The sequence below is a fragment of the Mobula birostris genome, chromosome 1 (assembly GCF_030028105.1).
Source record: "Mobula birostris isolate sMobBir1 chromosome 1, sMobBir1.hap1, whole genome shotgun sequence".
Taxonomy (NCBI): domain Eukaryota; kingdom Metazoa; phylum Chordata; class Chondrichthyes; order Myliobatiformes; family Myliobatidae; genus Mobula; species Mobula birostris.
This window is the reverse complement of record NC_092370.1, coordinates 251,227,954-251,243,471: the sequence shown is the minus strand read 5'-3', so window position 1 is coordinate 251,243,471 and position 15,518 is coordinate 251,227,954. Positions and strand designations below refer to the sequence as shown.

The following is a 15,518-nucleotide window of genomic DNA, read 5'->3' as shown; positions in this document are numbered from 1 at the left end:
CCTGCCCTGTCCCATTCCCAGCAGATCCAGTATCGTACATACTCTCATTGGGACTTCTATGTACTGATGAAGGAATCTTTCCTGAATACATTTGACAAACTTTATCCCAATTAGTCCTTTTACAGTCAATATGTGGAAAGTTGAAATTACCTACTATAACAACCTTATGTTTATAACAGTCTGTACAAATTTCTTCCTCTAAATCACACAGACTGCTGGGTGGTCTGTAATATTGCCCTATTAATGAGGCCATAGCTTTCTTATTTTTCAGTCCCACCCATAACGTCTCTAGTCTGTCTTGACTGAACACTGCCATGACATTTTCCGCGACGAGTCACACCTCCCCTTCTCTTTTCATCCTTCCCGTTTTGTCATGTCTAAAACAACGGAACCCCGGAATATTGAGCTGCCAGTCCTGTCCCTCCTACAACCGCTCACTAATAGCTACAATACCATAATTCCAGGTGTTGATCCATGCCCTGAGATCATCTGCCTTTCCTGCAATGCTTGCATTGAAATATGTGCAGCTTAAGGCACTAGTCGCATCAGATTTAATCTTTTGATTCTTGACTTTTATCTGAGGGCTTACCAACATCTGCTCTCAGAACCACTCCTCTAACTGTCTTTACACTCTGGTTCCCATCCCCCTGCAAATCCAGTTTAAACATCAACACGCAGTATTAGCAAATCTTTCCACTAAGATATCCGTGCCCTTCCAGTACAGGTGCAGATGGTCCCTTCTATATAGATCCTGCCTGATCTGGAAGAGAGCTCAATGATTCCAAAAACCTTATGCCCTCCCTTGTACACCAAATCCTGAGCCACATGATGAACTGGATGAACTACTTATTTCTGGCCTCACTAGCACATGGCACAGGTGGCAATCCTGAGATCACATCCCTGGAGATCCTGTCCTTTACCTTAACACCTAATTCCCTGAACTTACTTGCCACTTTTCATATCTACATCATTCATCATGGACCATGGCCTCTGGCTATACACCCTGCAGAGGACTCAATCCAAGCTGTCCTGGACTCTGGCACCCAGGAGGCAACATACCATCTGGGAATCTTGTTCTCACAGAATCTCCTTTCTGTTCCCATAACTAATGAATCCCCTATCACCACAGCTTGTCTCTTTTCCCCCCTTCCCTTCTGAATTGTGGTCAGACTCAGCGCCAGAGAACTAACCTCTGTGACTTTCCTATGATAGGTCATTCCCCTCCCCCACAAAAGTATGCAAAGCAATATACTTGTGGTTGGGGGGATGGCCAGAGGGGTGCTGTGCACTGACTACTTAACCCCTTTCCCCTACCTGACTGTCACCCAGTTTCCTGTGTCCTTCACCACGTGTGTAACTACAAACGTTTGTACCTTTCTATGATGATGATCTGTCTGTCTGTCTGTAAGGATAATGGAAATGTAGTGTGCACTCTGGGTCAGTCTGTTGAAGAGCTGCAACATCTGCTATGGCTGTACTGTCCAATCTTGGAGCAGCAAGTCTTGCCGCAGTTTTTGCAGTGAATCTAGTGTCTGGCTGTGGGGGTGGTGATGTTGATGCTCTTGTACCTTTTGCTCGCTCCTCTTTACACCAGCATTGATGGTCTGTCTCCAGCTGCTGCAGTCCACTGCCACGACTTCCCAGACTTTTTTGGTCAATGTCCCTTGCTTTCATGTTGCGCTTACAGACAAGGCTGGTCTTCCAGTAGGTCTGGTGCTGGTGGCGAGCTCTCTTTGGGGATCGGACCATCCTCCACGACCCTGATCTGACCAGGCCATCCCAGGTGATGCAGAGTGAGGAGGGTGAACATGGTTGCGATGCCTGCTTGTTCTAAAACATCCTTGTTTGGGACATGATTCTGCCATGCGATGCCAGGATTGTTCCGTGGAGGTGGAAGGTGTTTAGGCTGTGCTCTTGGTGAGGGTAGATCGTTCATGTTTCACTGCCGTACAGGAGCGTACTGAGCACACAGGCCTGGTTGACCTTCATCTTGGTGTTCTTGATTAACATGAGTTCACCCAGACTCTTGTTGCCAGCCGAGACATCATTGTTGCTGCTCTGCCGATCCACTTGTTGAGCTTGACATCGAAGGAAAGGGTGCTTGAGACGAGGGAGCCAAGGTAGGTGAACTTATCCACTATGTTGAGGGTGCAGCCTCCTATGCAGATGTTTGGTTTGTTGTTGACATCTTGGCATATGGTGTTTGTCTTCTTGAAGCTGATAGTCAAACCAAAGTCTGCAAGCGAGTGTGAGGCAGTTGATGAGTCTCAGGAGGGCTTCCTCTGGGTGTGATGTCAGGGCGGCGTTGTCTGCAAACAGCAGCTCCCTTATCAGTACCAGTCACATCTTGGCCTTTGCTCTGAGATGTGCAAGGTTGAACAGCCTGCCATCATTTCTGGTGTGGAGGTGTACGTTGTCTTCTGATGAACTGAAGGCATGGGACAGTAGCAGGGAGAAAAAGCTGCTGAAGAACATAGGAACCAGTATGCAGCCCTGCTTCACACAGCTCTTGATTGGGAAGGGACTACATGTCTTCATGAAAAGATACGATTATCCCGAGGAACCTGTGAGGACATCCAATCTTTTGAACGGTGTGAAGAAGCCCTTTCTGCTGACCTGGCCTTTGTCAGGTAAGTGAAGGTGACGTACAGTGGTTGTCCCTGCTCTCGGCATTTCTCTTGGAGTTGGTGTAGTGAGAAGATCTTGTCAATTGTTGACCGTCCCACTTGGAACCCACACAGTGATTTTGGGTTATCGAGCAGCCAGTGTCTGTAGACGGTTGAGTAGCATGTGAGGGAACACCTTGCCAATGATGTTGAGAAGTGAGGTGCCTTGGTATCTTATTGCAGTCATCACGGTCACATTTGTACTTGTAGAGGTGGAAGATGTTGGAGTTGCGCATGTCCTGGGGTACTGATCCTTCCTCCCAATATTGGCAGAGAAGTTCATGCAGGTGCTGTAGCAGACCATACTTCTTACCAGCCTTTATGACCTCAGGTGTAATGCCGTCTTTTCCAGGAGTCTTACCACTTGCTAGGCAATGGTTTGCTTTACTGAGTTTGTAAATAGAGGGCAGCATGAGAGAGAAGTTGGTCGGAATTGATTGGAAAAGAACACTGGCAGGGATGATGGCAGAGCAGCAATTGCTGGAAGTTCTGAAAGTAATCCAGAAAGCACAGGATATCTACATCCAAAAGAGGAAGAAGTATTCTAAAGGAAAGATGACACAACCGTGGCTAACAAAAGAAGAGGGCATATAATAGAGCAAGAATTATTGGGAAGTTAGAGGATTAACAAGCTTTTAAAAGCCAACGGAAGGTAACTAAAGAAGTTATTAAGACGGTAAAGATGGAATGCAAAAGTAAGCTGGCTAATAGTATTAAAGAGGTTACCAAAAGTTTATTCAGATAAATAAAGTGCAAAAGTGAGGTGAGAGTAGATACTGGACTGCTGGAAAACGATGCTGGAGAGGTAGTAATGGGGGACAACAAAATGGTGGATGAATTAAATAAGTATTTTGCATTAGTCTTCACGAGCAGTATGGTGGAAGTTCCAGGTGTCAGAGGGCATGAACTGTGTGAAGTTACCATAACTGGAGAGAAGGTTCTTGGGAAACTGGAAGATCTGAAGGTAGATAAATCACCTGGACCAGATAGTATACACACCCCAGGGTACTGAAAGTGGTGGCTGAAGAGATTGTGGAGGCATTAATACTGATCTTTCAAGAATCACTAGATCCTGGATTGGTTTCTGAAGACTGGAAAATTGCAAATGTCACTCCACTCTTCAAAAAAGGAGAGAGCCAGAAGAAAGGAAACTATAGGTCGGTTAGTTTGACCTTGGTGGTTGGGAAGATGTTGGAGTCGATTATTAAGGATGAGGTGTCAGGGTACTTGGAGGCACATGATACAATAGGCCATAGGCAACATGGTTTCCTCAAGGGAAAATCTTGCCTGACAAATATGTTGGAATTCTTTGAAGAAGTAACAAGCAAGATAGGCAAAGGAAAATTGGTTGATGTTGGGTACTTGGATTTCCAGAAGGCCTTTGACGAGGTGCTGCACATAAGGCTGCTTAAAAAGCAATGACCCCACGGTATTACAGGAAAGATTCTAGCATGGATGAAGCAGTGGCTGATTGTCAGGAGGCAAAGAGTGGGAATAAAGGGAACCTTTTCTGGTCGGGTGCCGGTGACTGTGGCGTTCCACAGGGGTTTGTGTTCGGACCAGTTCTCTTCACATGACATGTCATTGATTTGGATGATGGAATTGATGGCTTTGTTGCGATAATTGCAGATGATATGAAGTTCGGTGGAAGGACAGGTAGTTTTGAGGAAGTAGAGCCGTTACAACATAGACAGATTAGGAGAATGGGCAAAGAAATGACAGGTGAAATACAGGGTCAGGAAGTCTGTAATCATCAGTTTGATAGAAGAAATGAAAGGGTTGACTATTTTCTAAGTGGAGAGAAAATACAAAAAACTGAGATGCAAAGGGATTTGGGAGTCCTTGTGCAGGATTCTGAGTCTGGTGAGGAAGGCAAGTGCAATGTTAGCATTCATTTCAAGAGGACTAGAATATAAAAGTAAGGATGTAATGTTGAGACTTTATAAAACATTGGTGAGGCCTCAGTTGGAGTATTGTGAGCAGTTTTAAGCTCCTTATCTTGAAAGGATGTGCTGAAACTGAAGAGGGTTTAAAGGTAGCTCATGGAAATGATTCCAGGATACCTTGTCATATGAGGAGTGTTTGATGGCTCTGGGTCTGCATTCACTAGAATTCAGAAGAATGAGAGGTGACCTCATTGAAACCTATCGAATGGTGAAAAGCCATGATAGAGTGGATGTGGAGAGGACGTTTTCGTTGGTGGGAGAGTCTAAGACCAAAGGACACAGCCTCAGAATAGAGGGGTGTCCTTTTAGGACAGATGAGGAGGAATTTCTTTTGCCAGAGAGTGGTGAATCTGTAGAATTCTTTGCCAGAAGCTGCTGTGGAGACCAAGTCTTTGTGTATATTTAAGGCAGAGGTTGATAGATTCTTGATTGGTCAAGGCATGAAGGGATACAGGGGAAAGACAGGAGATTGGGGCTAAGTTCTGGGTAAGTTTCTGTTAAGTTTTCCTTTTTCCTTACTGTGTCAGGAGTACTTAGTGTAGTTTAAATGACCATTGTGTGTTCTTCATGCCGGATGTTGGAGTCCTGTGAGACCCAGGGCTCCCAGGGAACTACATCTGCATGAAGTGCATCGAGTTGCAGCTTGTTAAAGACTGTGTTATCAATCTGGAGCAGCAGCTGGAAGACCTTTGGCTTGTACGGGAGAGTGAGGAGATCATCGATGGGAGTTATAGGGAAGTAGTCACCCCAAAGTTGCAGGAGGCAGATGGCTGTGTGACTGTCAGGAGAAGGAATGGGAAAGTGAATAGGCAGTTAGTGCAGAGGACCCCTGTGGCCATTCCACTCAATAATAAGTATACAGTTTTGGATACTGTTGTGGGGGATGACCTCCTCGGGGAATGCCATGACCAGGTTACTGGCACTGAGCATACGTCCAAGGTGCAGATGGGAAAGAGAGAGAAGATGGGAGTGGTAGGGGACTCAATAGTCCGAGGAACAGACAGGAGGTTCTGTGGATGTGAACAGGACTCCCGGATGGTATGTTGCCTCCATGTTGCCAGGGTCAGGGATGTCTCAGATTGCGCCCTCAGCATTTGGGAGGAGGAAACGATAGGGTCCAGATGTCTTGGTACATATATGTACCAATGACAGGAAGGAAAAGCAAAGAAATCCTGAAAAGCAGAGAAGCAAGACCTCCAGGATAGTAATTACTGGTTTGCTACCTGTGCTACGTGCTAGTGAGGGTAGAAACAGGATGACTTGGCAGATAGATGCGTGGCTAAGAATCTGGTGCAGGGGGCAGGGCTTCAACTTCTTGGATCATTGGGATCTTTTCTGGAGGAACCTGAGGGGGAGCAATATTCTCGTGTCTGGTTTGTTAGAAAGGGTTTGTTGGGGAGATTTTAAACTGATTTGGCAGGGGGGTGGGAACCGGAGTGAAGGAACTTCAGGCTAGGATGGATTGGAAAAAAGCAAAGGTAGCGGACAGTCAGACTGTTAGGAAGGGCAGCCAGATGAAAGGGCATAATTTCAGCCAATGGGTGAGTACTAGTGCATTAGAATCAAAAAGGGTAGCAAATACATTACTCGAAGTGTTATATCTCAATCCATCTTGTTGCACTTTTACAGATGGTTGGCTATGATGTTGTGGCTATCACTGAAGGTTACACGTCCTGTTGGAGGGATAGGAAGGTAGACAGAGGGGGTGGCGTGGCTCTGCTGGTAAAGAATGGCATCAAGTCATTAGAAAGATGTGACATAGGATCGGAAGATGTTGAATCCTTGTGGGTTCAGTTAAGAAACTGCAAAGGTAAAAGGACCCTGATGGCAGTTATATACAGGCCTCCCAACAGTAGATGGGGTGTGAACTACAGCATACAATGGGAAATAGAAAAGGCATGTCAAAAGGGCAATGTTATAGTAGTTATGGGAGATGTTAACATGCACAGAGATTAGCAAACTCAGGTTGTAATGGATCTTAAGAGAGTGAATTTGTTGAATGCCTATGAGATGGCTTTTTAGAGCAGCTTGTTGTTCAGCCAGCTAAGGGTTTAGCTCTACTGGATTGGGTGGTATACAATGAACCAGAGACATAGAAACATAGAAAACCTACAGCACAATATAGGCCCATTGGCCCACAAAGCTGTGCTGAACATATCCCCACCTTAGAACTACCTAGGCTTACCCATAGCCCTCTATTTTTCTAAGCTCCATGTAGCCATCCAGGAGTCTCTTAAAAGACCCTATCATTTCCGCCTCCACCACCGCTGCCTGCAGCCCATTCCACGCACTCACCACTCTCTGTGTAAAAAAACCTACCCCTGACATCTCCTCTGTACCTACTTCCAAGCACCTTAAAACTGTGCCCTCTCGTGTTAGCCATTTCAGCCCTGGGAAAAGCTTCTGACTATCCACACGATCAATGACTCTCATCATCTTATACACCTCTGTCAGGTCACCTCTCATCCTCCATCGCTCCAAGGAGAAAAGGCCGAGTTTACTCAACCTATTCTCATAAGTCATGCTCCCCAATTCAGGCAACATCCTTGTAAATCTTCTCTGCACCCTTTCTATGGTTTCCACATCCTTCCTGTAGTGAGGTGACCAGAACTGAGCACAGTACTCCAAGTGGGGTCTGACTAGGGTCCTATGAAGCTGTAACATTACCTCTCGGCTCTTAAACTCAACCCCAATGAAAGCCAATCCACCATATACCTAAACAACAGGAATTCTGCAGATGCTGGAAATTCAAGCAACACACATCAAAGTTGCTGGTGAACGCAGCAGGCCAGGCAGCATCTGTAGGAAGAGGTGCAGTCGACGTTTCAGGCTGAGACCCTTCGTCATGACCTACCACCATATACCTACTTAACCACAGGGTCAAGCTGCGCAGCAGCTTTGAGTGTCCTATGGACTCGGACCCCAAGATCCCTCTGATCCTCCACACTGCCAATAGTCTTACCATTAATGCTATATTCTGCCATCATATTTGATCTACCAAAATGAACTACCTCCCACTTATCTGGATTAAACCATCTTGCACTTCTCAGCCCAGTTTTGCATCCTATCAATGTCCCGCTGTAACCTCTGACAGCCCTCCACACTATCCACAACACCTCCAACCTTTGTGTCATCAGCAAATTTACTGACCCATCCCTCCACTTCTTCATCCAGGTCACTTATAAAAATCATAAATAGTGGGGAGTTCCAGAACAGATCTTTGCTGCACACCACCGGTCACCTGCTTCTATGCAGAATAAGACCCATCTACAACCACTCTTTGCCTTCTGTGGGCAAGCCAGTTCTGGATCCACAAAACAATGTCCCCTTGGATCCCATGCCTCTTTACTTTCTCAGTAAGCCTTGCATGGGGTTCCTCATCAAATGCCTTGCTAAAATCCACTTACACTACTCAAATGCCTTGCTAAAATCCATATATACTACTCAAATGCCTTGCTAAAATCCATATACACTACAATTAGGGAGCTTAAGGTAAAGGAACCCTTAAGGAGTCAGTGATCACATTATGACTGAGTTCAACTTGAAATGAGATAGGGAGAAAGTAAAGCCTGACAGAGCAGTGTTTCAGTGGAGTAAAGGAAATTACATTGGTATGAGAGAGGAGCTGGCCAAAGTAAATGGGAAGGAGATGCTGGCAGGGATGACAGCAGAGCAGCATTGGCGTGAGTTTGCAGGAAAAAATGAGGAAGGTGCAGGATAGATGCATTCCAAAAATGAAGAAATACTCAAATGGCAAATTGCTGACGAGAGAAGTAAAAGTAAAACAGAGGGTATACAACAAAGCAAATATTAGAGGGAAGATACAGCATTAGAAAGCTTTTAAAAACCTACAGAAAGCAAGTAAAAGAATCATTAGGAGGGATAAGATGAAATGTGAAAGCAAGCAAGCTAGTTAGTAAACAATATCTACGTGGATAGTGAAAGCTTTTTGAAGTATGTAAAAAATAAAAGAGAGATGAGAGTGGATATAGGACCGCTAAAAAATGAGGTGGAGAAATAATAACAGGGGGCAGGGAGATAGCAGATGAACTAAATGAGTTTAATAAACAATGAATAATTACCATTTTTATGGGTTCTTCTTGTTCACTGGCCTTGGTAAATCTGGCAGCCCTGCACAGGGTTTGTCATCTGCCAGACATGAGCTTGTGTTGGGATGTAGGAATTATGTATGTTGCATTCAGGGTCAGAAGACAAAACAACTCCTTGTGCACATTTAACTATCCTGCCTGGTAATTAATACATTTCACACATTTTAAGTTGTTGCCTTAGGAGCAGTAGAAATAGCTTTCACTTGATGGGTATAAATTGAGGAACTACTTTGATCTGAAGTTTTGGAAACATTTTTTGCCACTTTTGGATGTTTACTTTGGCAGACATTTAAGGAATTTATAAAATGGGGCTTGAGTACTGTGCTCATAATGTACACACTTCCAGTTGTGGTTGCTTCCTCAGGTAAACCCATTCAACTAACCCACAGAGTGGTGGGCTTCCAATTACATCACTTCTGCTCTTAAAAAAATAATTTTATATTCAATCCATAAAAGATATCTTATTCATCAGCAATGATTATTCACTACCAAATGAAATATACAGTACATCTCATCATTTGGATCTGACATTAAGTATAGAAAGATTTTGAGCCCCAAAATGAAACTGTGTGCTTTATTTGCAGAGAAATAATTTCCTTCATGTTCCCTTACTTGTCAGCTTTACAACAGAGCTAAATTATATTTACTCCTTAAATGATAATACTCCTTAAATCCTGTTGTGAAACAAAGTGTTTGATTTCTGGTTGGAAATCTACATCTAATCCAAACTTCCATCCCTACTCACACCCCTTTCCACCAGCACAGCAATGGTCAAATGTTACCAGCAGGTATGGACACAAAATCATTTCAATGCTTTTATTGTAGTGTAAGATTGCCCTTAACCTTTAATTATTTAATTTGTTACTGAATATTCCTTGTTGTTGAATAAGACATTTTTTTATGGATTGAGTAAGTGATTTGTAGAAGTCCACCATTCTCTGGGTTATTTGAATATCTATGAAAACTAAGTGCAATAAATATTTTCAAACATTTTTATATATCTCACTATTCTTATGTGCAAATTTTCCAATGGTCAATTACAAACGTGTATTTTCGTAGGTGCTACGAAGTCGAGTTTGCTATCAGCACAGAGCATTGTCAGCATGTTTGTTCCTGCACCTGAAGAGTTTACAGATGATCAACCTACCCTAATGTCCGACAGGTAAATATATCAATATGATAGTCATGTGCATTTCACTCGTTTTGCCAGCTTTCCCTTGTAATATTTAACACTGATTCAAAAGCAAAAGGGAACAGTTAATGTTTTATTCCAAAGTGCATTTAGAACTTCTATTCATATAAACAGAGTTATTGAAGACATTTCTTTACCTTGGATGCATTTTTTTACCTTGTATAAATGCTTCTCTAAAGCCATTAAGTTTTATACATTAATATAAACCTGCAATATAGGCTTTTGAGTTAAATAATTTTTCAAAAAAACTCAGTGGTGACTTAATTAGGTACACTGTACTCCTCATTATTGCAAATATCCACTCAGCTAATCATGTGGCAGCAACTCAATGCATAAAAGATTGCAGACATGGTCAAGAGGTTTAGTTGCAAACACCAAAAAGTGTAGATACTGAAAATCCAAAACACGCACACAACACTCAGGAAGAACTCAGCAGGTCAGGCAGCATCTATGGAAAAGAGTGAACAGTTAATCACTGGCCTTACGAATGAGTTTGTTGATTCTGTTGGTGTCTGCTACCCTTAGCCTGCTGCCCCAGCACACAACAGCAAACATGATAGCACTGGCCACCACAGACTCGTAGAACATCCTCAGCATCGTCCAGCAGATGTTAAAGGACCTCAGTCTCCTCAGGAAATAGAGACGGCTCTGACCCTTCTTGTAGACAGCCTCAGTGTTCTTTGACCAGTCCAGTTTATTGTCAATTCGTATCCCCAGGTATTTGTAATCCTCCACCATGTCCACATTGGCCCCCTGGATGGAAACAGGGGTCACCGGTACCTTAGCTCTCCTCAGGTCTACCACCAGCTCCTTAGTCTTTTTCACATTAAGCTGCAGATAATTCTGCTCACACCATGTAACAAAGTTTCCTACCGTAGCCCTGTACTCAGCCTCATCTTCCTTACTGATGCATCCAACTGTGGCAGAGTCATCCGAAAACTTCTGAACATGACAAGACTCTGTGCAGTAGTTGAAGTCCGAGGTGTAAATGGTGAAGAGAAAGGGAGACAAGACAGTCCCCTGTGTTGGTAGAAGAAATAAAAAGATAGACTATTTTGTAAATGGAGAAAAAAATTAAAAATCTGAGGTGAAAGGGACTTGGGAGCCTTTGGGCAGGATTCCCTAAAGGTTAATTTGCATGTTGAGTCCGTAGTGAGGCAGGAAAATGCAATGCACAAGGATATAATGTTGGTGGAGGCGGATATGATAGGGTCTTTTAAGAGACTCCTGGATAGGTACATGGAGCTTAGAAAAATAGAGGGCTATGGGTAACGCTAGGTTATTTTTCAGGTAAGGACATGTTCAGCACAGCTTTGTAGGTCAAATTGTATTGTGCTGTAGGTTTTCTATGTTTCTATAATGTTGAGGCTTTATAAAGCACGGGTGAGGCCTCACTTGGACTTTTGTGAGCAGTTTTGGGCCCCTTATCTAGAAAGGATGTGCTGACACAGGACAGGGTTCAAAGGGGGTTCATGAAAGTGATTCCAAGATTGAACGGCTTGTCATATGAAGAGCGTTTGATGGATCTGGGCCTGTATTCACTGGAATCTGGAAGAATGAGATGTGACCTAATTGAAATGTATTGAATGGTGAAAGGCCTTGATAGAGTGGATGTGGAGAGGACCCATGTGCTTTTTAGTTGAGACAATAAAGGTTACTGTCAGTAAATACAGATCGTCTTTGTGCCTCTCTGATCACTATTACTGAGAACACTATCGAATACAGGTGCACATTCCTGTATCCGAAATTCTGAAATCCAAAACGCTCTGACAACCGAAGCTTTTTTCGCCAACAGCTGACGTCACTCAGGTGTGACGTGGCAGCACTAGCAGAGGCCGCCAGACGTCAGTTGTGGCTCAGCGCTCCTACTGGTTACACATGTATTTGCTGTTCGCTGATATTTTGTGTTCACTGTTGACTTTGTGTTTAATTTCACTGTGAAAATGTCAAAAAGAGCTGCAGATTCTCCTATTGGTAACAATAAGAAAAAGAGAAGGAAGCATCTGTCATCAATAACGCAGAAAGTGGAGTTATTGCAGAAGCTTGATTGTGGTGTGTCTGTGCGGCGTCTTACTGAAGAAAATAGTGTCGGAACTACCACTGAATATGATTTAAATAAACAGACAAGTTACTGAAGTTTTATAGTGACGGTGACGTTCTAGATTTACCGTATTCCAATAAATCATTTACCATGTGTTTGATTCGGTTCGTTTGAAGCTGTATATTTTTATGTTTTATTGAATGTTTTTGTTAGAAATAAAATTTTTTCTTGTCATTATTCGTAAGCAATACAGTATAACAACTATTTACATAGCATTTACATTGTATTAGGTATTATAAGTAATCTAGAGATGATTTGAAGTATACGGGAGGATGTGCGTAGGTTTGGTGCGCCGCCGGGTCCTAAAGTCCACTGCATTGAGACAGGTTAAATAAGGGACTTGAGCATACGTGTTTTTTGGTATTGGCGGGGGGGGCGGTCTGAAATCCGAAAAATTGTGAATTCCGAAATGCAACTGGCCCCAAGGATTTTGGATAAGGGATTGTGGACCTGTATTGAAAGATCTAGATAAGGTGGATGTGGAGAGGTTGTTTCAATTCAATTCAAGTTTAGTTGTCAGTTGACCATACATGAATACTCATGAATACAACCAAATGAGACAGTGTTACTGCAGGGTCAAAGTGTAACACATGACAGCAAGCACAAAAAAATACTATCACAGTCAAGGAATAAGAGAGTCCCGGAAACTCGCCCCATCAATCCTGAGTCGAATACAATGGAGCCTGTCTCCTGCCAACCATACCCTGGGGGGCAGCAGAGCCTCCAGACTGGATGCCTCACACCATCCCCTGGTGGAACACTGGCTCCGACGACTCCTTTCCTCCCCACACGACACTGTGACTTGAGGCACATACAAGACAATAAACCAATAGAGAAATTCAGTAAAACACAACGGTGCGGAATATACATGTATATTGGACCAGACCCTACCCCCCCCCACCCCGCCAGTCCACTGAGACTGGCCCCGATGCCCACCAAGTGACTGGAGGCTCAGTCCTCGCATAGACAAACACATATAGAATATTAGTGAAAACACAGCCACACAGCTATATATGTATGTAGCCCAGACCCTTCAGTAATTTAAAATCGTCTGTCGGTCACATCTGCACCAGGCCCCCAGTGGAATGCACTGGCTTGAACGCCTCTCCTCCAGCGGTATGAGGTCTTGAGTCCACTGAGTTCAGCAAAAAGAAACCTGCAGTTAACAGATGTTGTCTTCCTCTGAGCCAAACCCTGTGATTACAGCACCAGCTTTGTTCTGGATGCCATAAGAATGTAAAAAATAGGAGCAGGAGCAGGAGTAGGCCATCTGGCCTATTGACCCTGCCCTGCTATTCAATAAGATCATGGCTGATCTGACCATGGACTCATCTCCACCTACCTGCCTTTTCCCCATAATCCTTAATTCCCCTACTATGCAAAAGTCTATCCTACTTTGTCTTAAATATATTTACTGAGGTAGCCTCCACTGCTTCATTGGGCAGAGAATTCCACAGATTCACCACTCGCTGGGAAAAGCAGTTCCTCCTCATCTCTGTCCCAAATCTACTCCCCCAAATCTTGAGGCTGTGTGCCCCGGCAGAGCGCAATGGCTTCATCCCCTCACTTTGGGCGGCCACAAACAGGTAACACCATGGCTTCACACACCAAAGTTGCTGGTGAACGCAGCAGGCCAGGCAGCATCTCTAGGAAGAGATACAGTCGATGCTTCAGGCTGAGACCCTTCGTCAGGACTAACTGAAGGAAGAGCTAGTAAGAAATTTGGAAGTGGGAGGGGGAGGGGGAGATCCAAAATGATAGGAGAAGACAGGAGGGGGAGGATATCTGGATAAACCAAAACTGGAAAAAAATATAATAATAATAAATAACGGATGGGGTATGAAGGGGAGATGGGGCATTAACGTAAGTTAGAGAAGTCAATGTTCATGCCATCAGGTTGGAGGCTACCCAGACGGAATATAAGGTGTTGTTCCTCCAACCTGAGTGTGGCTTCATCTTGACAGTAGAGGAGGCCGTGGATAGACATGTCAGAATGGGAATGGGACGTGGAATTAAAATGTGTGGCCAGTGGCATGAACATTGATGGCATGAACAAATGTCCCAGTTTTGTGCCAGTGAACACATTTCAAACTTGTAGAGTATCTGAACAAGTCCAGGAGCAAAGGAGTAAAATTGCATTGTTCCCCTGGGGAGCCCATTTCTTATTATGGTGCTGGGGATAAAAAAACACGGAACACAGAGATTTTCCTCATAATGACAGAATCAAACTATTCCAGTATTTTGAAATAGATATAAATATTTGGCAGTTTTCATAATTACTCACCCCATAAGACTGCCAGATTGATGTTGACCACCAGGCATCCATTTACATTCAGATGTAGTAGTGCTAAATGGGAATATTTTATTAGTTTATTTAACAATACAGCGTGGAATATTTTATTAGTTTATTTAGCAATACAGCGTGGAATGTTTTATTTGTTTATTTAGTGATACTTCTGGCCCTTCGAGCCACACTGTACAACGGCCCACAACAATCCTGATTTAACCCTAACCTAATCACGGGACAGTTTACGATAACCAGTTAGCTTACCTGGTACATTTTCGGACTGTGGGAGGAAACCAGAGGTAGTGGGGAAAAGTGACACTTTCCAGGGGGAGGATGTACAAACTCCTTACAGAGGACACTAGAACTGAACTCTGAACTCTGGCGCCCCAAGCTGTAAATAGCATCCATTTGACGATTCCCATCAGCAGCATGCAAAGGGTTGCCACTGCCTCACTTTTTTTGTTTTCTTTTTGCACTACTTATTTAATATACTTCTTAAATATATATTTGTTATTGTAATTTATTGTTTTTTATAGTGTATTGCATTGTACTGCTGCTGCAAAACAACAAATTTCATAACATGCGGAAATCTGCAGATGCTGGAATTTGAAGCAACACACATAAAAAATGCTGGTGAACGCAGCAGGCCAGGCAGCATCTCTAGGAAGAGGTACAGTTGGTGTTTCGGGCCGAGACCCTTCGTGACGAGGGTCTCAGCCCGAAACGTCGACGGCAAATTTCATAACATACGCCTGTGATATTAGACCTGATTCTGATTCCAATTCTGATGTTAACCCCAGTTTATTCTCTCTATGTTCTCTCAACTCCTGCCAGATTCCAGCACTAATATATATCAGAAGCAATGTATAGTGGCCAATTAATATATCATCCTGCATGTCTTTAGGATGTGAACAGAAATTGGAGTGCCTACAGTTACAAGGTGCCTAGCTTTCTGCAAACCCAGCGCGGACAGTATTGGAGGTAGAGTTTGAAACCGGCTGACTAGAGCTGTGCAGCAGCATCACAACTGTGTTGTATGCTGGTGGGGTCTAATCTTGATGTTTGCCATGTGGGGACGGTGAATAAATTCAATCATTTGAATTCCAGCTTTATCAGTTTGATAGACTTTCATTTGAATTTACAAGCAATGAGATTGTAAATCCAAAATGCACACTCAACTTTTTAGGAACAGCTTCTCTTCTGCTGCCATCGGATTT

The 15,518-nt window shown here is 43.5% G+C and overlaps 1 protein-coding gene across 1 annotated transcript in view; it reads left to right on the top strand.

Moving 5' to 3' along the window:
• The window catches only part of LOC140194116 (protein unc-79 homolog), a 338,541-nt gene that overhangs the window by 174,622 nt on the left and 148,401 nt on the right, over nt 1-15,518 (top strand). Inside the window, exon 31 of the mRNA XM_072251578.1 lies at nt 9,781-9,883. Within this exon, the coding sequence (XP_072107679.1) occupies nt 9,781-9,883 (103 nt within the window). The remainder of the gene's footprint in view (nt 1-9,780; nt 9,884-15,518) is intronic.